This window comes from Eublepharis macularius, chromosome 1 (assembly GCF_028583425.1).
Source record: "Eublepharis macularius isolate TG4126 chromosome 1, MPM_Emac_v1.0, whole genome shotgun sequence".
Taxonomy (NCBI): domain Eukaryota; kingdom Metazoa; phylum Chordata; class Lepidosauria; order Squamata; family Eublepharidae; genus Eublepharis; species Eublepharis macularius.
The window spans coordinates 46,500,368-46,524,651 of NC_072790.1; the positions used below are offsets into that span (position 1 = coordinate 46,500,368).

The window sequence follows — 24,284 nt, forward strand, 5'->3', positions numbered from 1 at the left end:
CCTTTGGATCCCACCCTCAAGCAAATTCTAACTTGTTTTGGTGATAGGTTGTTTAAAGGATTAGTGAAATTGATATTCTTGAAGAAAGAGTTATCCAATGGTTGTTAAAGATGGAATCTGTTAGAGAACCAGTTTCCTAATGAGCCCTATGCTGGTGTTTGTGACAATCCCATCCCTTGATCCAGGTCAGTATTTTAAACTGTCCTGGGTTAACCGTATCTATTTAGATAAATAGATACATCTGTATCTATTTATATTTTTTTGCTATGACCATTTGCGCAGAATGGGCCTCAATTATTAAATTCTGCATCTCTTTAACCAAGTGCTGCTTGTGATTCATATTCCTAGTCTACCAGATATAACGCCTATCATATGGGATTTCTGAAAGATGAAGATTTTACAACTAAGATATTGGGTTTTGTGTTAACATTTCTGAGAAAGTAGGCCTTTCCACCTAGAACATCTTTTTTGCCCAATTCCAGTTTCCAATTATAGGTGTCCAGTTATGGCAACGGGGGCTTCTATCTCCTATGTAACTCTCCTCTGTTTTGTATCAGTGTGCTATATGTTATTTAAAATATTCTAAAAGCTGAAAAGGTTAACCAAATACCATGCATTAATTTTGAATCTGTTGTCTGACTTTCATCTGCCAAGTTTATCTACGATTACTTGGCTAGCAGTGTTTGATACTATGAGCATGTTTAGGTGTAGCTAAACCGAGAGCTCTGTTGAATGTTCTTTCTTTTGTATAGACAGTTGGTAATTTGTATCTGATACACAGCATGGAAGCGAAATGTTATTTGATAAATCCATTCAGTTGCCTTCTCCTATAATGTAAGGCTGAAGTTAACCATTTTGTAACCATTGCTTTCAAGTAGCTGGAGTAGATATCCTTATTTCAAAGCATTTTTTTAGTAAGAAAGATTGCTATTCACACATTTCAGAAATAATGATGCATTTTGACAGCGCTAGAATTTATCGCTATGTAGAGATGAATGTACAATTAAAGTAGCATTGTCTCGTCCTAGTTATTCTTCCTTTAAATATTCTAATCTCTGTCTGTGAGATCACTGTGGCTTTCAAGGATGCCAAGTACTTTTGCTATCCAACAAAACAATCTAAATGTGTGCATAAAGCTACCATCAGCATTTCTTTACCCAGAGTTGGGGCACTTTAATACACAAAGACGGGAAGAGACTTGGAACTGATCTACAAGTGAAGTAATGCCAATCAAATTCTTTTGCATAACATGTAAGAAAGGGGTCTACTTTCCTTTGCTTAAAGTATAATAAGGATGCATTATCTCTGTGATTTGAACTAGTGCACCCCAGGAGTCAAAGGGTTTTTCCCCCCCTGCATTAAATATAAAACAGAAGATTTCCAACAATTGGGGATAAGGTAGGTTTCTTTTAAAGAACAATATAAAGTGCAAACCCTACATCCGAAGTAGGATGATTGACTCTTATATCAGAGACTGGTTCACAAATCAAGCGATAATGTATGCATGTGAATGATTTACCACAGAAATAATATCTATTTTTGTATCCCAAATGCAATGACAGCTCCATGTTCAGAGAAAGTATGCTAATAACCAGGGCTTTTTTTCAGCTGGAATGGAGTTCCGGAACCTCTTGAAAATGGTCACATGGCTGGTGGCCCCGCCCCCTGATCTCCAGACAGAGGGGAGTTTAGATTGCCCTCTGTGCCGCTGGGGCAATCTAAACTCCCCTCTGCCTGGAGATCGGAGGGGGGGGGGTGGCACCAGCCATGTGACCATTTTCTCCGAGGGCAACCCACTGAGTTCCACCACCTCTTTGCCCAGAAAAAAAGCCCTGCTAATAACCACAATACAAATCTTTTTGTAGGAGTAATGGAATCATATAACTGATCGCTATGGGAAGAGCAGATGGACCATGGTCTGATTCTGAATGGCTAGACTCATATTCCTAACGTTTTGTTCATTTTATGTATCATAACATATCCTGCCTTTCTTTTTGGATCCAGGAAGCTTACCAAAAAAAACCCAGTTAAGATAGTGCAAGTTAAAACCCAATAGTTTTTTTTTTTAACCCATCTCCCAAGTTGCCTACTGTTCACACCCCATCAGAAGCCCTGGCAAGTAGGCAGGACTTGGAGAGCCTCCTGAAGATCTCTAAAGAGATGGCTCCCCTCCCCTCTTCCGAGAGCCCATCCCACAGAGAGGGAGCCATGATGGAAATGACTCTGGTTGTTGCCAGACAGTCTACCCTAAATGAGGAAACAGCCATAAGGCAGCAGCCTGAAGACTACAGCTAGCACACGGGAATATTTGTGAGGGGATAGTCCTTTAGATATGTGGGCCCAGTGCTGTGAAAGGGCTTTCAAGGTCATAACCAACACCTTGAACAACTTAGAAGCAAACCAGCAGCCAGTGTAGCTGTTTCAAAATGGGCAATATTGTGGCTTCTGTGCAATCCCACATGGGACTGTGCATGAACAAACCAGCCACATGGGGTGCTCCCCTTCCCCTTGGCATGAGCCAGCATTTTCTTGCCCCAACTGGCACACGGTGGAGGAGGGAAGAGCCCTCCTCCCTCAGTCCTTTCTTCACCATTATGGAGGTAGGATTGTCGTTAGTGCTTTCCGTGTTTTTTCACTTCAACGTAATGTTTCTTGTTGGTAAAATTATTTTTATCTCCTGATGGCTCTATTCAAAAAGTGTACTGAGTGCAGTACCAAAATGGTGCAATCAGACAACCACAACTCGTGCCTCACTGGTTGGGAGAGAGCTGCAATGTGGGGACCTGTGGCACATGTCTACTATTCATATTCATGGCTTGGCATGAGAGGGCTATCAAGCTTAAGACAACCCTCTGGGGAAAGGACTTTAATGTTCCAGAGTCACAGCCTACAAAGCATTTAACTGAACTAGAGAAAAGGGTCCGTGTACATCAAATGTGTCCAGGCCATTGGTTCTGTCTTCGGATTCGGCACCTCCTTTGGAGCTGAGATCAGTGTTGGTTCTCTGAAGTGCTTCTGAACTGCTACTTTAAAAAGCAAAGGGAATATCTAAACATTTATCTAAGGACATCTGGGCATCCATTGCCTCCTTACTGACGTGGATCTGACAAGATTCCAAGGTGGAGCACATTTACCTGCTTCACACCACCTTGCCATCTACAAAGGTAGTGGCCAGTAAACCATCATCAGTGGGTGGCTTGACCTAGGTACATCCCCTTTCTTCTCAGCACCAACAAGCACATTGGGAATAGATTGGCAATGGAGCAGGGATCCCCTCAGGATATTTTCCTGATGTTTTGCCCTCAGTGGGAAGGTTCAGACCCACAATCATTCATGTACCTGATGTAGCAATTGGGTCCGACGCACCACCCTTAAAATCCAAGCTGTTACCTGGCTTGTTGATGTCTAGGGCAGAACAACCATCCAATCCAAGGCATGAAATGTCTTCAAACTCTGAAGGAGTTACACTGCCATCACAATTTAGTTCCAGTACTGCCTCAGCTCCATCCCCAGACAACACAGTGGGAGAACAGATGCCAGTTTTTCCATCTGAAGATCTCCGTCTCTACTGCGTCTCTACTGAGTAGGATGGCTAGATGTCATCTGTTCCCATCTGAATCCATCAGATCCTGAAGGTCCTATATAATAGCACCTCTAGGCAAGTGGCTTTTCCTGTGCTTTCTGGTCTTTTGGACATCACTTCTGACATCTGGATGAAGTCGCCTTCTGCGCCCCCTGTGTACAAAGAGGAGAATACGTATAGAGTCAGAGAAGAAGGATGTGAGTTCGTGTTTACACATCCTTCTTCTATTGGTCAATCCATGGCCTCTGCTATTGTCTTCAGAAGCACTCTTGGCTTCGGTCCTCAGTGCTCCCACGTGAGTCTAGTGCTATGCTGGGGGACCTCCCCTTTGAAGGCAAGGAGCTGTTCAGTACAGAGACATGAATCTATTGATAAGATACACAAGAATTAGATCAGTGGGGTTAACTGCCCAACCAACAACAGCTTATAAGACTAGGTATTTTTCTAGGCATGGATATCAACACCAGTGACCATATATATCAACCAAGGCATCAACACTCTGCTTATAGCCCACTATATAACTCACAGCAAAAGTGTGTACAGGCTCAAGGCAAGTGGAGGGGCAAGCAGCTGTCTCAAGCCTCTGTGGCTCAGTCTCACAAGGACAAGTCCTCCCGATAATAATAATAATAATAATAATAATAATATTTGATTTATATACCGCCCTTCAGGGCAACTTAATGCCCACTCAGAATGGTTTACAAAGTATGTCATTATTATCCCCACAACAAAACACCCTGTGAGGGGGGGGGCTGAGAGAGCTCCAGAGAACTGTGACTAGCCCAAGGTCACCCAGCTGGCTTCAAGTGGAGGAGTGGGGAATCAAACCTAGCTCTCCAGATTAGAGTTCCGTGCTCTTAATCACTACACCAAATTGGCTCTTAGTTTGATGTAGTTCGGACTGGAGGACGCCCCCTCTTTCTTAAACAGACTAGCAGCACGTCTTAAGGCCTGGCAGGACGTTAGTCAGAACTCATGGGTGACTCATGGATTCTTTCCATCATGAAGAGGGAATTCATTATTTTGAATTCATGTTGTTACCATTTGGGGTTTTCCCTGTGAATTGTTCTCTTTTTTGATGTAGTGTTCTCTTGTTTCCTCAACAGTTTTAGAGAAGGAGATATCCTAGCTCCTCCTTAAGAGGGCCATACAACTGGCTCCTCAGGCAGAAATTTCTAGAAGATTTTACTCAAATTATTTCCTTATAGATAAGAAAAACGAAGGCCCTTAGATCTCACTTCAGAATCTTCATGCATCTTTATTATTACGCAGATGCATGCATAATAATAAAGAATTAGAGTGGGAACTGAAAAAACTGAATCAAAAGTCATTTGAAGGCGCGAATAAACCTGGGAAATATTTAGCGTGGCAGCTGAAAAAGAAAAGGGAGAAAAAAGTAATAACTAAGATTCAAGAAGATGGTAAGACGTTAACAGATCAATTGGCTATTAGTAGAGCTTTTTTAAAGTATTATGCAAAACTATCAAAGAAAATAAGTGAATCTGGACACTATTGATCAATATTTGAACAAGATCAATTTACCAATATTATCAGAAAAATGGAAGGAAAAGCTGAATGCAGAAATGACAGAGATGGAAATAAAAGAGGCTATTCGGACAACTAAGTTAGGGAAGGCACCAGGCCCAGATGGAATTACGGCTAGGTTCTACAAATTATTGGAAAATGAACTGGCACCTTTTTTGAAAGTGGTAATGAATGAAATTTTAAAAGGACAAAAGATACCAGAGTCTTGGAATGAGGCCAACATATCATTGATACCAAAAGAAAATCAAGATTTAAGCAATGTCAAGAACTATCGTCCTATTTCATTGTTAAATAATGATTACAAAATTTTTGCAAAAATTTTGGCGGAGAGATTAAAGGACTGGTTAGTTGAGTTTATTGCAGAAGAGCAGGCAGGGTTCCTTCCAAACAGGCAAATTAGAGACAATTTGAGAACTGTAGTAAATGCTATAGAATACTACGATAAACATTGTGAAAAGGAAGTTGGTTTCTTCTTTGTGGATGCAGAAAAAGCTTTTGACAATTTGAACTGGAAATTTATGTTTGCCACAATGGAGAGGCTGCAAATGGGAAAAGATTTTATTCAAGTAGTAAAAGCAATATACAGAGACCAATGTGCGGCAATTGTAGTAAATGACGATTTAACAAAAAAATTGGAAATAAGAAAGGGTACAAGACAGGGGTGCCCATTATCTGCATTGTTGTTCATTTTGATTTTAGAACTGCTATTGATTCGAATACGAGAAGATGATACTATAAGAGGCATAAAGATTAAAGAATTTACCTACAAGGTTAGAGCTTTTGCGGATGATGCGATGGTTATAGTGGAAGATCCAATACAAAACATGCCGAAGTTGCTTGATAAGATAAAAGAGTTTGGAGATCTGGCTGGATTTTATGTTAATAAGAAGAAATCAAAGATACTATGCAAAAATATGACTAAACAAAAGCAACAAGAGTTAATGGAACTTATTGATTGTGAAGTAACACATAAAGTTAAATATCTTGGAATTGAGATAACTGCGAAAAATATTGATTTATTTAAGAACAACTATGAAAAGCTATGGCAACAGATTGATAGAGACTTGATTAAATGGAATAAATTAAATCTGTCATGGCTGGGAAGAATAGCGGCAGTTAAGATGAATGTGTTACCACGGATTATGTTCCTATTACAAACAATTCCAATTATTAGAGATACCAAACAATTTGAAAAATGGCAGAGGAAGATCTCTGACTTTGTGTGGGCAGGCAAGAAACCTTAAGTAAAAATGAAAGTTCTGTGTGATGCTAAAGAAAGAGGTGGACTGCAGTTGCCGAATCTTAGATTATATCATGAAGCAATATGTTTGGTTTGGCTAAAAGAATGGATGTCACTGAAAGACCGCAAACTCTTAACATTGGAAGGTTATAAGAAGTTGTTTGGATGGAGATTCGGTTTCGTTTTCTCAGCCATGTCGGACGCTACTCTTCGCAGGTCCGAGAGGAAGCGCCCGAGCACCCTGTCCAGGCGGCTGATCTGCGAAGATTAGCCCCCAAAACTCCCAGTGAGGGAGGCTGGGTCCGGGACGCTGCGGGAAGAGCCCCCCGGAATCAATGCGGGGGGTTAATTGCCCGTTTGTCCCTACGGAGGCCGGCAGACGTGCGCGGCGCCTCGAGTGCTGCCGGGCCATGGAAAACGGCAAAGAGCAGAATTAGGCAAAAGCCTGCAAGTAAGCGAATCCCTTCTGTTACTACAAGCGCACGCGAAGGAGTGGTGGGATCTGAAGCTAAGAAGGCTCGTTCTTCCCCTTCGCTGAGTTTCAGAATCTGGTTGGCGGTCCCCCCCCCCCCTAAAATGGCAACAAAAAAACAAAAGTCCCGCTCTGGGCAAGTCAGTTTCGGCTGCCCTGAAGGGAGAGTCGTTGGAGGAAGTAGTGCGGAGGGCGGTTGGTGAAGCCATAAAACCCTTTGTTGACAAGCTGAACGAAACAGATCAAAGGGTGGGCTTAATTGAGAGCGAAGTGAAAACCATTAAGGAAGCAGCGGGGGGGGCAGAGAAGTCTGCTCGGGAAAGTGCGTCACTCGTGAAGGCTACGAATAAAGAGCTTAAGCTGGTGGAGAACCAGCTGATCGGGCTACAAGTGGAACGAACACAGACAATTTTGCGCCTCCAGAATGTGAAAGAGGAGGAAAATGAGGATTTACGGGGTCTGGTCTCGGAACTACTGGCGACACCCGCGAGGGCAACTAAAGAAGAAGTAAAAAGCGCCATTTTGGAAGCCCGTCGGGCTACTTCAAAATATGCAATGAAGCGTCAGCTGCCTCGCGAGATCATCATTGATTTTTCATCTAAGAGGATCCGGGACACTATCCTATATAATTCATACAATGCAGATTTGGACTTTTGGGGTAATAAAGTTAAGATATTGAAAGACGTCCCATTTCTAGTTCGGAAAAGATGTTTTAAGTATAAAAAGTTCGCAGCTCTTCTGAGAGAATGTGGAATAAAGTACAAATGGTTATTTCCGGAAGGAATCTGGTTCAGTCACAAAGATCAAGCTTTCAAGATATTATCAGAAGATCAACTAAGGGATTTTGAGGATAAAAATCCGGAATTTCAGTGCACCAAGCAAGACGAAAAGGAGAAGTCTGAGGGGGGGGGGAGGAAACGAGCACTGCGGCTGCAGTTGCTCAGAGAGAATTGCGTCCGGGACCCAGGAGAGGAAGGAAAATTTAATTCGAATTTAAATTGTAATTTGCATTTAGTAAGGTCAACCACTCCATCAATATAACATAAAGCTTTAACTTTTGAATAATGGCAGTATGAAGGGAAAACATTTTGTGTAGCATAGTTGTTACATGTTGTAGTTGTTGTGTTTTTTTTTCCTTCCTCCCCTTGTTCCCTTTCTTCCCTTTGTATTGTTAGTTAATGTAGTTAATAAAAAATAAAAATATTATTAAAAAAAAAAAGAAGTTGTTTGGATGGCATGCCTATTTGTGGCAGGATAAAATAAAAGCTGACTATGTTTTTGCACCATTATATTAGAAGGAGCCTCTTCACGGTCTGGAAAAAATATTAAAAAATATCTGGGTGAAAGTATCCCCTCTTGGGTGGTACCGTTTGAACGATCCGAGAGCTATCTATAATGAAGAACAATGTTTACCATATAAAGAGATATTGATTATAGAACAAAAAACGATAAGAATCAAAATGGAGGAAGAGTTATCCTCCTGTTATGGATGGTTCCAATATAGACAGATTAGAGACCTTTACAACTCGGATTGTTCAAAAAATTAATCAAATGGAAAAACTCAGAGTTGGAAGAGACTATACTACAAGAAAGTAAAAAGAAGATATCTAAAATTTATAAAATACTTTTGAAGTGGTATACAGAGGATGAGACAGTCAAAGTACAGATGGTGAAGTGGGCAATTAACTGTCACAAAGAAATAACAATGGAGACATGGGAATATTTATGGAAAACTACATTGAAGATTTCAACTTGTACCAGTATTAAAGAGAATGTCTATAAGATGATTTATAGATGGTATTTAACGCCTAAGAAAATTGCGCTTGGAAATGCAAATATGTCAGATAAATGCTGGAAATGTAAAAAGCATGAAGGATCATTGTATCATATGTGGTGGACGTGTGAAGTAGCTAGACAGTACTGGGGAGATATTTTAGAAGTAATAAATGAGATTTTGCAGACCCAAATAAAGAAGAACCCAGAGCTATTGTTACTGAATGTAAGTATGGAAGATGTTCCTATGCAATACAGAACATTACTATTCTACATGACGACGGCAGCAAGACTTTTATATGTGCAGAAATGGAAGGTGAAAAAAATACCAACTATTGAAGACTGGATATATAAATTGCTGTACATGGCAGAAATGGATAAAATGACAAAGCTGAGAGATCAGAATCTGGCAGAATTCTTTAGTGATTGGGGAAGACTGAAAACATATTTAGAAAAGAAGTGGGACGTGAAAGGGGAACTATGGCAATTCAAAAATTATTAGAATGGGTTTCTTTTTATTGGAAGAGATGGAATCTTTACCATATGGAGTATTAGCTAATTGTTAGCTTAAATTTAAGTGATTTGGAGTTAATAGATATTGGTAAAATTAATAAAGTAGATATTTTATTTAATTGTTAGCTTAAATTTAAATATATCTGAAGTTAACAGATACTAATAGATAACAGATTTTAAGTTAATAGTAATAGATATGAAGCTAACAGATAGAGCTTAGCTTAACAAAGCAGAATGTAAACACGATATAATGAGTTATAGAAAAAGGGGATAGATTAGGAATAGATTAAGATATAGGGTTGGAAAGCTGTTGGAAGTCCTGAAAAAGGGGGGAGGAAAAGGGTGGGGGAAAATGATATTGAGATGTTATTTGAAAGTTGTATGTATTAATATTCTCACCTAATAAATTTTTTTCAAAAAAAAAGAATCTTCATGCATCTGACATTCAGTGAGCGTATACTACATTTCCCTGGTAGCCATACATATTGCAGGACGATCCAGCACAGTTGCGGATGTCCTCAGCAGATCTGTCCCGTGAACGGGCCCTCGAGGATTTATTTATACACCCTATATTTCACCGCTTGGGGTTTCCCATAGACCTGTGCATTTCTTTTGTTATTAATTCCAGTAATTACAATATTAATTACAGTAATTACAAAAATGGGGTGTTTCATAATTATAGCAATTAATATGAAAATGTCTAAATAGCCTGTTATGAAAAAAAAACCCACCATTTTCTTTTGAGCAACTTTCATTTTTCCCTGACCTGTCTCCTCTCTGCTGTGTTTTCTTGATAAGGGTATAAATTCGGGATTTGTCTGCTTTGTGTAACTCAGTCTGTGTTTTATGCCTGTGTAATCTAATGCCACTTCTGTTTATTTTATCATGCACAGTCCAGTAATGAAATTACATGCATTCCATACACATATTACAATATCTTATCTGACATCTGTGCACAAACACTGTGCGTCATGACTGGCGGGATATTCTGGCTATGATGGGAAGAATGTGCAGCATCGTGGGGGCAGATCTAGGAGAGGGAGGGGAAGGGGGATTTTGAAAAAGCAGCAGCAGCCAACCGTAGTAGCAGTCTACTTGGCACTGGAAGTCCCGCCTGCAAGCTCAAGCTAAGTGGCTGCAGTGCCAATTTCTTAACCTGCTTTATGTATTCCAATTTCCAATCCTTCCATAAACTTTAAAGAGTCCGGTAACGCCTTTAAGACTAACCAACTTTATTGTAACAAGCTTTCAAGAACTACAGCTCTCTTTGTCAGATTTATCTGATGAAGAGAGTTGTAGTTCTCGAAAGCTTATGCTACAATAAAGTTGGTTAGTCTTAAAGGTGCTACCCAGACTCTTTGCTATTTTACAACTATAGACTAACACAGCTAACTCCTCTGGATCTACGTCCATTAATGTTAAACATGAGCATCTTTCGTTGCCTCAGAAAGGGAGTCCTTTTTATTCTATCTGTCTGATATTTGGCAGTGTCTTAATGGAGTACTGCAATCCCCATAAGTTTTGTCCAGTTCAGATAGAAAACCAGGAAGGTAAAAAGATCCAAGGAGGGTGGGAGGTACATCCATTGAAACCAATGGGAAATAATAACAAAATACAATTATGAAAATGAAGCAACACAAAAAAAACCAATAATGAAACAAAACCGTATGAAACAACCTGATCAAGAAACAATCCTTTTGGAAATTAATAATAAAAATGAAAGAAAGGAAACACACTCCGGTGCACAAGTCTCGTTTCTCTGTGTGGACTTGTCTGTCTCCCACCTCAACATAAAGCGCCATCTTTTGTTCCTAGCAGCATCCAACCAGACTACTTTGCAGTCGGCTTCCAGATCCGATGGCATGGGAGTCTGTTCTATGCTTTCCCTCCCATTCCTATCCTATCAAGAGTTATTTCAAAGTTGAGGGCAGATCAGGCCTTCTGCATTCTTATAGCCCCTTTTTGGCCCAGGTGGATTTGGTTTCCCCTCCTGTCAAAGCAGTCGAAGGGGGTGTTCATCCCGCTTCCAGAACAGGTCCCCAGCTCCACCATGATATGAGGCCCCTGCACCTGATGGCAAAGCTGGTGACTCAATAGAACAATGAGCATCCATAGTAGCAGAGTAGCTTCTATCCTCTAGAAAACCAGCCACACACATGCTGCAAAAAGACTCAGATTTACAAATTGGGCCTCCAGCCAATGGCTTAACCCAGAGTTCCTGCAGTTGCCCTGACTTGGATAGCCCAGGCTAACCCAATCTTGTCAGATCTCATAAGCTAAGATGGTTCAATCCTGCTTAGTACTTAGATAGGAGACTACAAAGAAAGTCTAGGGTTGCTACACAGAGGCAAGCAGTGGCAAACCACCTCTGAGTGTCTCTTTCCTTGAAAAAACTGTGGGGTCACCATAAGTTGGCTGTGACTTGATGGCAGAAAAAAACCTCTAGTGGTTACTCCACATTTAGGGAACTTATTTAAAAGCTGTTTAGGATTTTTCTGTTTAGGCTAGATTACAGTGGCATCATTTCGACCCATTGTTGCATGTGCCTCTCAGCACATGAAAAAATGTTCTACGTTTCAATTTTTATTGCTCTCATATGTTTCCCAAAGCCTATGTTTTAGAAGTAGTGTTCAGAATGGCTCAATTTAATGAAAGTTAGTTGTGTAGGATAGGAAATGCCTTACAGCGCTTCAAATTCTAAAATAATATGTAAAAGATGAAAACTTCCCAAGGAAATGTGCAAAATAGAACTCCTCATGTAATTTGGTAATTCAGAAATACAAAACTTTGGTGGAGGATAAGTTTAATCAATGAAAAACGCATTTGTCTTCCTTCAGGCAAGGTGTCACATTGTCAATGAATTTAATGTGCCCCACTGGAAGATATATTCATAGTAGCTTGTTCTTCACTGTTGGGGGTGATTTAGCATTCAAAAGCAGGGCTGAAAAATGTTTCCATTTTTCATTGGCACCTTTACATACATACATACATACATACATATATATATATATATATTCCCCCTTGAAACTTCTGTCCTTTCAGTAGTCAAAATGGATGGAAGTCAGTTTGTGGTCCAGTGCAATTCATTTTTTGGATGAGAAACTGTGTGTTGGAAGAATCCTCAGCTTCCAATCAGAGGAACATAATGAAAGTCACAGTGTGTATTTGGTCGGAAACCAGTGTGTGCTTTTGTGATGGATTTGTTAGGGGGGGAAATGTAAATATGAAAGCCTCCTATTGTTTCTCTGTATATTTGTCACCCTTTTTGAACAGTAGGTTAACATGAATCAAAATACCCTTCCAGTAAGAGTTTCTTCCCGCTGGTTACTTCAAAAGAATTTGTCAGACCATTTGAAGAGTACAAAGTTATACTTCAAAATTGCTACAGACTGGCATGCATTAGAAGGAAGGGTGGGTTTTTGTTTTTTGTTGTTGTTTTAAAAAAAGAAAGGAAGAACCTTTAAAGTTTGCTAATGAAATCAGTCAAGAAAATGTAGACATGAACAATTGAGCATATTGTGGGATTGCAGTTTGAAAGGAACTTTGTCTTTCCATGTAAAGAACATCCCTTTACCAGTGTTTATCCATTGCTTAGTTAATCTTACTCCTTGTTTATGGTTGGAGCATCCAGGCACCCCTTGTGTTGCAAATGACAATGGCAATAGATGACAAAGTGTGTGTTATCTTTCTGCAGCTGTCAGTTGACGCCCGGGTAGAGATGACTAAGAAGGCTATCAAGTCTGTGAAACATATTGCTGAGAAAGCCCAAAAAAAGTCCTTGGAGGGAGACGATGCAGAAGGAGTAGCTGGCAGGCGCCTCGCTTATGAAGATGCTCTGACTCATCTGCAGCAGTCATTTGCACATCTGGAAACACTTAGCCACAGTTTTATTTCTTTCTTGAAAAACAGTGACCAGGTAAATGAGAAATAATAGCCTAAGCAATGAAAGGCTGGACGTATGATTCTGTAGCAGTGACAAATGCATTTTTCATCTTAAAAAATAATTTGGAATGATTCAATCTGGGTATTTTAAAGTTCTTTGTCACTCCATTCGTCTTATTAATGTTGATGGATGTAAAGATGCCTGCATATGAACAATAGATTCTTCTACTGACGCAACGTGGGACGCAGCAATTTCTGCATCTATTCCTCAGGAGCTTCATCCCCATAAACTGGATCCCACGTTCTTTTGATTCTCAAGATCAACTTTTAGGGAGTTACAAGAGACTGCAAAATCCTAGATATAAAACGAATGCCATTTCTGGGTGTCTTGTAGTAAAGCCAGCTTATTAAGTATTCCTCTCTTTCTGTTTTAAGTATGAATACATATGCATTCATGAATATTCCTGAATAAGCATTATGACTTACCAGCCGTCCTTGATTAGTCCCTCAAATTGCTTTGTACATTGGCAAAAATAATAGATTCTCCCATAATTTATTAGTGTACAGTATAAAGCTTTGCTTGTTTGCATATCTTCAGGACAATAATTCCATGTGTGTTTCTCAATTAGCAAGGAAATTTGACCTTTCACCAATATTGACATATTCGCTACACATATCGAGGAGGAGGATTGAGTTGTACCATGTGCATTTAAAATATTTCTTCATGCAGAGTATACTGCAGGAATATGGACGCCTGTATGATCTCTCTCGATCAGAAAAGGAGAAGATCCACGAGCAAGCTATAACTATGTGTATAGATGGCCAGCCCTTGAATATGCTACAGAAGTTGCTGGAAGTTGCTGTTGGAGATTTAGGACTTTCTTCTAGGGATATAGTACAAAAAGCTGTAATTAAAGTTGTAGATGCTTTAAGGTGAGTTAAATTACACATTTTAAGCTAAGAAGTATTATTCATGTTAAATTTAGGTATATGCATTTTAAAATTATGCCCATCTAAGTCTAAGCTGCCTTTTGTCACAAGCTTTGAAAAATGTAAGCTAGCATTTATTTATCTATTTAGAGGGAGAAAAAAATGCTTAACTTTGTGTACATTATGCACAAAATCCTAAACTTAAAAGCACAAATCCATTTGCATGGCTCATTGGGAAGATTCTCCAACTGGTAGATCACTTTGATGGTCCTTCTGTTCTGTACCCTTTTTCAGTTCTATTGTATCAGTCCTGAGGTGGAGCGAGTCAGTGTCCAGACCTTCAACTGTATTCAGTTGTGGATTTATATGAAAGTGTTATAACACTGGCCAAGATACTGGCTGTATTATTTTCAGTCTCTTTCCTAATAATTCCTAATTTTATTAAGGGCCTGCGCAGATCTAATGTTACTTAATGCTAACTATTCATCCCTTCGAAACCATCCACCCTGAAATTTAAAGTATTGTCTTCATGTGTAAACATTCCTTGTGACAACTTCATTAGATTCATGTTTTACTGGAGTGTAACTAAAATTACAAGGAGTCCTTTTCTATTTAATTAACTAGCTCTGCTCGTTTTTCACTGCTAGGATTTCTGAGTGTCTCACTTTAGGTGGGTTTGTTTGTTTAAATGGCAGCACAACAACATTGTTTTAAACTTGTAATAAACCAGTTATGCTATCTCCAACCTTGTGCATGTGAGAGAGTGAGAAGAGCGAGTAGTTCATTCCATTTCTTTCAAAGAATCATAAACTATCTTGACGCACCTCATTAGTGAAATATTTTCCACTTCACACAAGTACCTTGCAAAGATTTGCAGATGAGTTAATATTAGGTAGAGGTTGACATTCATTTTGTGTTTGATGCATCAGATAATCATGAGCTTCAAGTTCTTAATGCTGGTAAAAGCAACTGTTTCTCCTTTAAGTAAATACAGTAAAAGCCAATTTACAAATTATCCCTTTCCCCTCTCCTTTGAGATAATTTGTGGGGGACGCTCCTGAATTTATGCTTCGCAGTTCCTTTTTTAACTTATCGTGAAAGAAAGACGAAAGATATAGTTCAAGTAGTGAAATGTGCAATTTGCAATGATTCACTGTTTCATAAAGCATAGAATTATATCCCCACAGGAGGGGACCTGCAAGAATCGTGGGTGAGGGGTTCCATCCCCCCATGGTGGAGCCCAGCTGAATGCCCTGCAGCTTTGCAGGAACCTGCCCATCTCCCCCCACATAATTGGTGCAGCCCATCCACCTGCCTCCTTCCCCCATCTTCAGCATGGCCTGTGTGCCTTCCCACTCCCCATCAGTGGTAGCTCTGGCTCTGCCCGCTTGCCTGCACCTTCAGCACCATAGCATCAGCTTCCCCCTACCCCCAAGGCCAGGAGAGACGCCAGAAGCTGCGTTCTATCACAGAAGCTGTTGCTGCACATGCACAAACAACAGCTCCTGTGTTTTGTTTTCTTTTTTAAACGCCATTCTTTTTTTTCTTTTCTTTTTTTTGTTTTCTGATTTTTCTACAAGGCTCAGGAAGCACCCAAGTTTGCAGAAAAATCTTACATCTTTGTAAATGGCCCCAGTCCTTGGGTTTAAATATCTACAGATCTGGACCACTTGGCCGTTAGAATATACAATAAGCATTCTGAAACATTTATTCTTAAGAAAATTTTATGAGCTTGTTTTTGTTTTGTTGTTGTTGCATTAACAGTGGAGACTCTGGCGAATTCTCTTTCAAAAAAGATCCTCTCCAGATATTAGAAGGCATTGTTTCTGCTGTCCACACAAGTTCTGAGAATGGGTAAGAGCCTTTTGGGTATATAATGTGTAACTTCTGGAAATTTTGAAACCAGGATAAGTGGGACATAGTTGTGGGATTTTTAAAGACAAATTTGATGAAAAATCGAAATACAGGCAGTATCTAATTTTCTTGAAAAGCTTTAGCTTATTTTTCTTCTTTAACAACATAAAATACATCATTTATAACATGTGTGTAAAATTGTACTAATTGACATATTTACTGAATTTAAAAGTACATAATTTCAAATTACAAAACACATGTTTGTAGTTAAGAGAAGTAGTATATTACGCAAAGAGGGTCTTGTGTGATCACAGTAGGTAGGACTATCATCATATTTGTATATCAACTTAAGCTTCATAAAACTGACATCACTAAAATCTTTATCTTCTAAACTATTGTTGCCAAGATTATTCACAATTAAAGGTTATGTTGAATATTTATACTTTATACATTTTGAGTCAGTAAAAGCTTTGTGTAAAAACCATTTCACTAACTGCAAAAAAAAAACCCCTTATAGGACTTCTCCCCCCACCCACTCCCAGTGCCTTCCATAATTTCCCCCATTTTTTTCTGTCAGAAAATTTTAAAAGTTCCACAGGAGAAAACAAGAGAAATATTTCTTCCCCTTGTCCCCAGGTCTCCACATCTCTAGTCTTAAGCATGGCCATTGGTTACAGTAGCTAGTCTCCATATATTGTCTTCATACAGTAGCTAGTCTTCATATATTGTCTTCATACAGAAGCTAGTCTTCATATATTGTCTTCATACAATATATTTTATTAGGCTTTCTTCAGTTATTTCATATTACCCATTAGTTGATCCACTCCAAGGTTTAATGTTATGACTTGAATATACATTAATGCACATATTGTACTGTACAAGAGCTCTAGTAACACTGTTAGTTTTTTCAAGGGCTGAAAAGCACCATGCTTACATCAAAAATGATGCCTTTCAGTAGGCCGCAGCAATAGATGTCTGTATCCAAAAATGTGGTCAAGTTAGTGAGCTAAAAAGTCTGATTTCACTTGGCCAAAAAATCTGGTTAGATTTAATACCAGTTCACTGAGACATGAAATGCAAAGTAAACAAATTATGAAGTCTTCATAAAATGATAACTGAAAACTGTCTCCTTATATTATTTCAGCTCTTCCAGAGAAGTTGTACTGGTGTTTTCTAACTGAGAGTACATTTCCCACCCGAGCAGTATAGCAACATTAGTTATAATATAAATCATATTCTATCTGGAGCAGCTTCTCTTATTTTTCTGCTTTAGTTTGAAATATAATCAATACATATGAGGACTACTTACACATTTATAGTGAGTTATTTGGACAAAAATAGTGAGAAAATGACGAAGATGTTTTTATTTTGCCTCCAATTACAAGGTTCTTCTCATAGGCTGTGTACTGAATCACACTGAGTCTTCAGCCTAAGCTAAATTAAATAGCTTGGATGGCCTCTGCTTTGGCAGATGCTTTGTATCGTTTTATGAAAAGAATACATTGCTGCCTACCTAGTCAGTTGTAGGACCAAGCTAAAAGTAGGTAGAACGATAAAGAAAAACCATGAATTTGTACTTGGTCTCAATTCAGCAGGCAGCCTCAGTTTTAAGAGACCTCTTCTGACAATAACTTCATCAATCACCTTGATTTTGAGAAAGCAGACCAGTTTTTTTCAAAGCTGAAATCCAGATCAAAGTGAAGCAAAACCGAATAATTCAAGAGGGTTTTTTTACTCAAATAGGAGGGCTGTACTGTAAGAAGTGGTCTCAGAGGGGTGCATCAGTAGAGGGGATAGGGAACATAGATTTCACTACTGTGTGCTATCTGCTGCTTTGGGTATGATCCTGCTGGGTAGTTCTATGTTGTTTAATGTATCATTCTTAGAATTGCTTATGCTCTGTTTCAGCATTTCTTCAACTCTGTATTAGATTCTTACTGGTTTTTAATCTTTGCAAATTTGCATTTATAATCCTTATTACATTGTCTATTGAAATGTCCTCAATATTGACTGTATTAACTCGCACTGTGTAATCTGCCTTGAGTCTCAGTGAGAAATGTAGATTATAAATAATGTGAATAAATAAATAAATATCACAACGAAGGTTCATTAGGCTTGACTCAACGAACCGTGAATGCAGCCCATGCTGAAAGGAGAGTTTTTGCCTGATTTCCCTCCTTCTTTACCGCAGCCTCCAATGCTGTTTTTACTTTATGGTGATGTCAAAAGTTATAATGCTTTATATAAAAACTATATAGAGGGATTTTTTCTGAGAAAAGAGGTGGTGGAACTCAGTGGTACCATATGTGTGCCTGAAACAGGCAGGATCAGACTGCTTCTGGGTGAGGGAGCGTTCCTGGACATTTTGGGACCAATCCTGGCCATTTGGGGCCCCAAATGGCTGGGATTGGACCTGAAACAGCCAGGATCAGGCCACTTCCAGGCAGGGGAATGTTCCCTCACCCAGCAGAGGCCCGATTCTGGCTGTTTGGGGACTGATCCTAGCCATTTTGGGCTCGTTTCGGTCATTTTCAGCTTATTTCGGTCCAATTTGGGCCCAAAACAGCCAGGATCGGGCCGCTGCCAGGTGAGGTAGTATTCTCCTACCCATCAGCAGCCCATTCCAGGCTGATTTGGGCCTGATCCTGGCCATTTCAGGCCCATTTCAGGCCCAAAACAGCCTGGGGGGCAGTTTTAAGAACTTCCGGAACACCATTCCAGAGTGTTCCGGTAGGAAAAAAGCTCTGGATATTACCATTTTTCATAGTTTTTTGCTTATTGCACAACGTATTTTTTTCATTTACTTATTTGAAACATTTCTGTGCCACCTTTCTACCCAAATCAGAGTCCCCAAGACAGCAAACACTGGAGCACATTTTAAAATACAAATATATATAATAAATTTAAAGCATGATATAAAACATAAAAATATAAACATATAAAATATACCAGCAGTGTAAGTGAGGGAACACCAAAAAAAATGGCCTGCTTGTTCTTATACATAAAGATACGTTCAGTGGTAATTAGCCGTTGCAGGACAAACATTTAGATTTCATTTATTCTAGATGAGAAGGAGACCACATCAGAGAGAACTATTGCATCAGTATCCTTGTCTCATGCAAATAAGTGAGACTCAGAACAGTTTGCCAGCACAGAGGAATTTCAGTCAGAGCTTCAGAAGCAAACACTGAAGAAGGGAAGCTTTTATGAGTATGTCTTCAGTAGTGATGAAACAGGAGAAACGTTGAAAACATTTTTTAAAAATCCTGTTTTAACTCTGAACAGTCAGTTGATAGGAGAAGCAATATCCTGTCATTAATATTATTATCTCTTTATGGTTGTTTCTTTTTATCTTCATCTATTGATGTAACAGATTTTTAAAAATAATCTTATAAGAAGAAATTGAAACTGGATATTAGCATCTTTTCTTACTGATCAGAGAATTCAGATCAGATCTTTGTGTGTTTGATCTCGAAGTGTTCATAGATTGCATGTAATTTTTTTTAAAAAAATGGGGGGGGTGAGTGCTAACTTGTCACTTGTGTATTCTGGGAAGCTTTTTATGGAAGAATTCATACAAATAATTGATGAACTTTGCTCAGAATTTGTGCACGAAAGTTTTGTATACATGGAAAACATGCACACTGTATCTTTCCATGTGACTTGTAGAGATGTTGCTGTATGAGTGTGTATGAGGAATTAATGTATTTTGCTAGGATGAGAAGTATTATGAGCTTGCTTGAAGTATGGTTGGTGGACATTTTTATTTGGTTTTTATCAGTTTTGGTTTGTGTATGTGCAGGGAGGATTTCGCCTGATTTCTCCCATTGCGTTTCACTGTGATGATGTCAAATGTTTATAATTGTTTTATATAAAAACTTTAGATATGACCAGGGCTTTTTTTCTGGGAAAAGATGTGGTGGAACTCAGTGGTGGAACTCAGGACTGCACAGTGACGTCACTTTGGGTCAGCTGGAACAAGGGGGGAGTTTTTTAAAGTTTAAATCGCCCTCGGTGAAAATGGTCACATGTCCGGTGCCCCCCCCCCCGCGCACGGAGGGCAATCTAAACTCCCCTCTGTCTGGAGATCAGGGGGCAGGGCCACTGGCCATGTGACCATTTTCAAGAGGTACCGGAACTCTGTTCCACTGCGTTCCTGCTGAAAAAAAGCCCTGGATATGACCATTTAACATATTTTACCATATAATAACAATGGCCTCCTTTTAGAGCAGAAACATGTCACAAATTGTTTTTGAGATGAAAGAAGGCATGGCCAAATGCTGGTGATGCAGTGGGAAATGTTTTGACTGGATACTTTAAAAGCCCCTATGTATTTTGCATGCAGTGAAAAAAAAAATCACTTTCATCAATCCATGTTGAGATGGTGACTTGAATTTATAATGTATCACACAGAACTTTGAGCACAAAGTGAATGTCTTGGGCAGGGAATTATCTTTTATATGATCCATATAAAAGAAGTTTTTAATTTATCAGAACTCTTAGATTAAAGCACACTTCAAAGATTATAGTCAACAATGGTCTCTTAACCTCACCCCTTTTCACCCCATATAATAGTTACTTCATGATTTGGAAAAATTAGAAAATAATATTAAACCAAATGGGTTAATTTAGATCATCGTGAAAAATTGGCGTTAAGTAGCCTGGCTAGTGATACAAGTATTATCAAAGAAGCAAATCTTTGAGGGGGGCGAGAATTATAATTCAGGACTCAAAAGAATAATTTTGTATTTACTAACAAGTTCCTTTTGCAGATTAAAGTCCTTGGAGTTATCTGTGGCTCCAGAGCCTGCCCGTCTGGTATATGAGTCAATTGGAGGAACGATTTATGTGTTTCTCCAAAAGTCCCTATTTATATCATATGTCAGATTGTGATACTGTATAGATGATGTCTTTTTCCCGTGGAAAGGTAATCGGAACTAATTGACTTCTGTAACTGAATTACTCTTTAGGAGGATAACATTCAATTTGTATTACATATAGACAATAGATGGAAATTCTCTCCTAAGGTAGGACAGCCACTATCCAAAACATGAAAGGAACAATTTGCTTTTCAATCATTTGATCAGACTTGGGAATAACAGTGCTAAATTGGAAGATTTTCAAAAATTATCTTAATTGATAATTTAACAACCAGGGGATATCTGCAACGAGTTTTGCGGTCAACCTATTCCAACCAGATAAATCTATTAGTCAGAAAAAGGTGACCTTGGGAAGCTTACTTGCAATCTGAGATTTAACCATATCAGTATCTCTCTTATGAAAAGCATGCATAGGAACTGGAACACTTTTTCATACATTCTTATGTATGAAAAAGACCAGTTATCTCTTTTTAAAAAGAATATTTAATTTGAGTGGTCCACAGATGCGCAGCAAAACCTCCCTTTCTACAGCACACAACAGACCTTATCAGGAACTTGTCTATTCCGGAGTTTGTTTGTTTTTCTGTGAGAACTGCATATATTATGTTCTCTTTTAATATGAAAAGATTATAAATCCTATAGATAATACAAATACGTGTCCAAGAACTTCACGGTTGTTCACTTATGTTATCAAGTGTTCTTGTCACAGGTTGTATGTCTGGAAAATATTGAGGAATGGAGAAGTATGTATGGCAGGTAATGGGAAGGGGCAACAGACATTTATGAGCTGTTGCACTTTCAGGCTCTTCCAGCCAAAGTGATGTTCGTAACCGGATCAACAACCCATCAGGCTACGAAGTCCTGCTGCTAAATGCCAGATTAGTCGCAGGAAAGACAGCAGCCATCCAGGTTTTCATTCCAGATGAGAAAGCTGACATGGCATGTATCACTGAGACTTGGACAGGAGCGGGGTCGGGTCAACCTTTCCAAACAGGGCTCCCTCCCGGGTACTTGGTGATAAGCTAGCATAGGTCTGGCAGGCAGGGAGATGGTGTTTGCTATAAGGACTCTGTCCTCCTAGCATAGCACCCCATCCAGGGCACTACTGGTTTTGAAGATGTGTCCCTAATGTTGAGATTGAGAGACAGGATATGGATTCTGTTTGTGTGTTGTCCACCCCACTACCCAGCAGCCTCCCTCTCTGAGCTGACAGATGTGATGTTGAGGACCCCCTAGGCTGGTTGTCCTGGGGGACTTCAACATTCATGCCAAGCAGCTCAGGATTTTATGGCCTCCATGACAACCATGGGCCTGTCTCAGGTATTATCTGGTCCTACACACTGTGCAGGTCACTCTCTAGATCTGGTATTTGATTCTGGGTGGGAGGAATGCAATCTGTGGGTGGAGGAATTCATGAAAATACCAATGTCATGGACCGATCGCTATTTGCTTGGGCTTAGACTTACCATGACTCTGCAGAAGTGGGAGATCTATGAAAATGATCTGCCCTCAGAGCCAGATGGATCCAAATGACTTTCTGATGGCTCTCAGGGATTTCCTTGTTGATATGGATCAATAGGTTTAGCAGGTTCTCTGAATTCCTAGCTTTCATTTTTACAAAAAAGTAAGTCACTAGCCCCTTCTCTTGCAAAGATATCTTTTCCCTTATCTCTCCATAAGGAAAGGGGGTAGAGACACTTTACTAAAAAAAATGGAAACGGGGGGGGGGGGTTCAGAGTACCTGCTACATCTATTGTTACAATAATATTTTGGTATAATGATTTTTTGAGCACCGTTTAAAAACAAAAAAAAGAGAGGCCTCTCTGGTGGTAGGGGAGGGAATTGCTGCAGTGGAGACAGAGTAAGGGAAAGTTGGCTGCCACGTGAGCTAGAAAATCCCATTTTTTTTTCTCACACACAGCAGCCTTCCTGGTTTTACTGTGATCTTTCTGAAAACCTTTGGGACAAAGCAGATGATATGAGAAGGACTGGAGAAAACCTGGGGAATTCCCCAGAGGCACACGAATGCATGACAATGCTATAGAGAAGCAGGAGGAAACAACCCACTTCCCAAAAGCATCAAACTCACAGCAGATGAGGAAGACACCCATGACACAGCATAGTAACACATAGATACAAACCAAAGGTTATTGTTTATGAGTTTAAGATGCTATCAGATCTCAGAAGCTAAGCAGGGTTGGCCTTGGTTAGTAATTGGATGAGAGACCTCCAAAGAAGACCAGGTTTACTGTGTAGAGGCAGGCAATGGCAAACTACCTCGGATTGGCTGATTCCGCACACGTTGGATAATGCACTTTCAATGCACTTTATCAATCGTTTGAGATGGATTTTTTGTTCCACACACAAAAAAATCTGTTCCAAATGATCTATAAAGAGGATTGGAAGTGCATTATCCAACGTGTGCGGAATCACTTTTAGTCTCTTGCCTTGAAAACCCCAGTAGGGATAACTGTAAGTCAGCTATAACTTGACATTTTTCACCACGTGGGATGTAATACAGGACATACTAGGTCCTTATCTGTAGAGCCCTTGGGTGTTCTGTTGAAATAACTTTTTCAAGATGAAATTAAATCCCCTTTTTAACCCATTTAACCTGAACAATTTGATTACAGGGAGAATCTAGTTTCTTCCGACGATCTCTTAGACTGGCTGAGACCTTTCTGTGGGGATGATGCCTTGCCGGTGAAGCCTCGCATTCAAGTGCTGCAGATTTTGGAGCAAGCCTTTCACCTTCGAGACGAAGACAGCAAGCTGCTTGTGCTCTTCAGAACTCAAGCTGTACTCAAAGCCTGCTGGCCTCAGACTCTGGTAAGCAAAATCCAGAAAGATTCTAGAAAGATTTCAAAGAGATTGCTACCTCAGAAATAAAAGATGAAAAGAAGGAGGACATCAAATCTGCTTAACGGTAAACAATGGAAAATATTTAACCTTCAGAATTAACCTGAAAAGGCAAGGGTGCTATTAGCCACCACAAGCTCTACTACGAAAACTGCACCAGAGGGAAATAAAAACGTTTCATATACCGAAACCTTTGAGGTCAAACTTTAAAAACTGCACTTCTTTGTTTAAATAGAAATTTGGGGGGCAGGGGGAGGGCGCTGACATTATAGTTAATTACTGTATGTTTGTGTTGTCTTGTCACCTACATGTAATGTGAATAGGCGAGGGAGGTGCTTTTAATTAACTCTCATTTTTTTAAAAGCAGCATTGTAGAAAAAATTATTTTATCATCTCTTTTTGCCCCATCTTGGCATTCCTTTTTAATAGGACTTGCCCCGCCTGATACCTAAAGGGACTCTAGGTAATGCCAATGATGGATGTGGATTTATATTGTGTAAAGATGATTTTAATGATATTGCAGTGTTCAATTACCAGAAAGTGTGTGAAAGCCACCCTGGTGTATCTAAGTAATCCTCTTCATCAGGCTTTGCATATATCAAAGTGGGACTTAATATTTAATTATGCTTTGGGTGCTATAAGTTAGAGGTCCCACAAATCAACGTACTTGCTGGGAAACAGGCCAGCTTGTGCAAAATTAAAAATGTGCTTTATGCAGACGGCCACCTATCTCAAAGTTGGAAGTGCAGCTAT

At 39.5% G+C, this 24,284-nt stretch overlaps 1 protein-coding gene across 1 annotated transcript in view; it reads left to right on the forward strand.

The window, feature by feature from the left end:
- Window positions 1–24,284, forward strand: part of NBAS (NBAS subunit of NRZ tethering complex) — a 235,639-nt gene that overhangs the window by 168,293 nt on the left and 43,062 nt on the right. Inside the window, exons 45-48 of the mRNA XM_054979414.1 lie at window positions 12,821–13,042; window positions 13,739–13,941; window positions 15,703–15,792; window positions 23,306–23,501. Of these exons, the coding sequence (XP_054835389.1) occupies window positions 12,821–13,042; window positions 13,739–13,941; window positions 15,703–15,792; window positions 23,306–23,501 (711 nt within the window). The remainder of the gene's footprint in view (window positions 1–12,820; window positions 13,043–13,738; window positions 13,942–15,702; window positions 15,793–23,305; window positions 23,502–24,284) is intronic.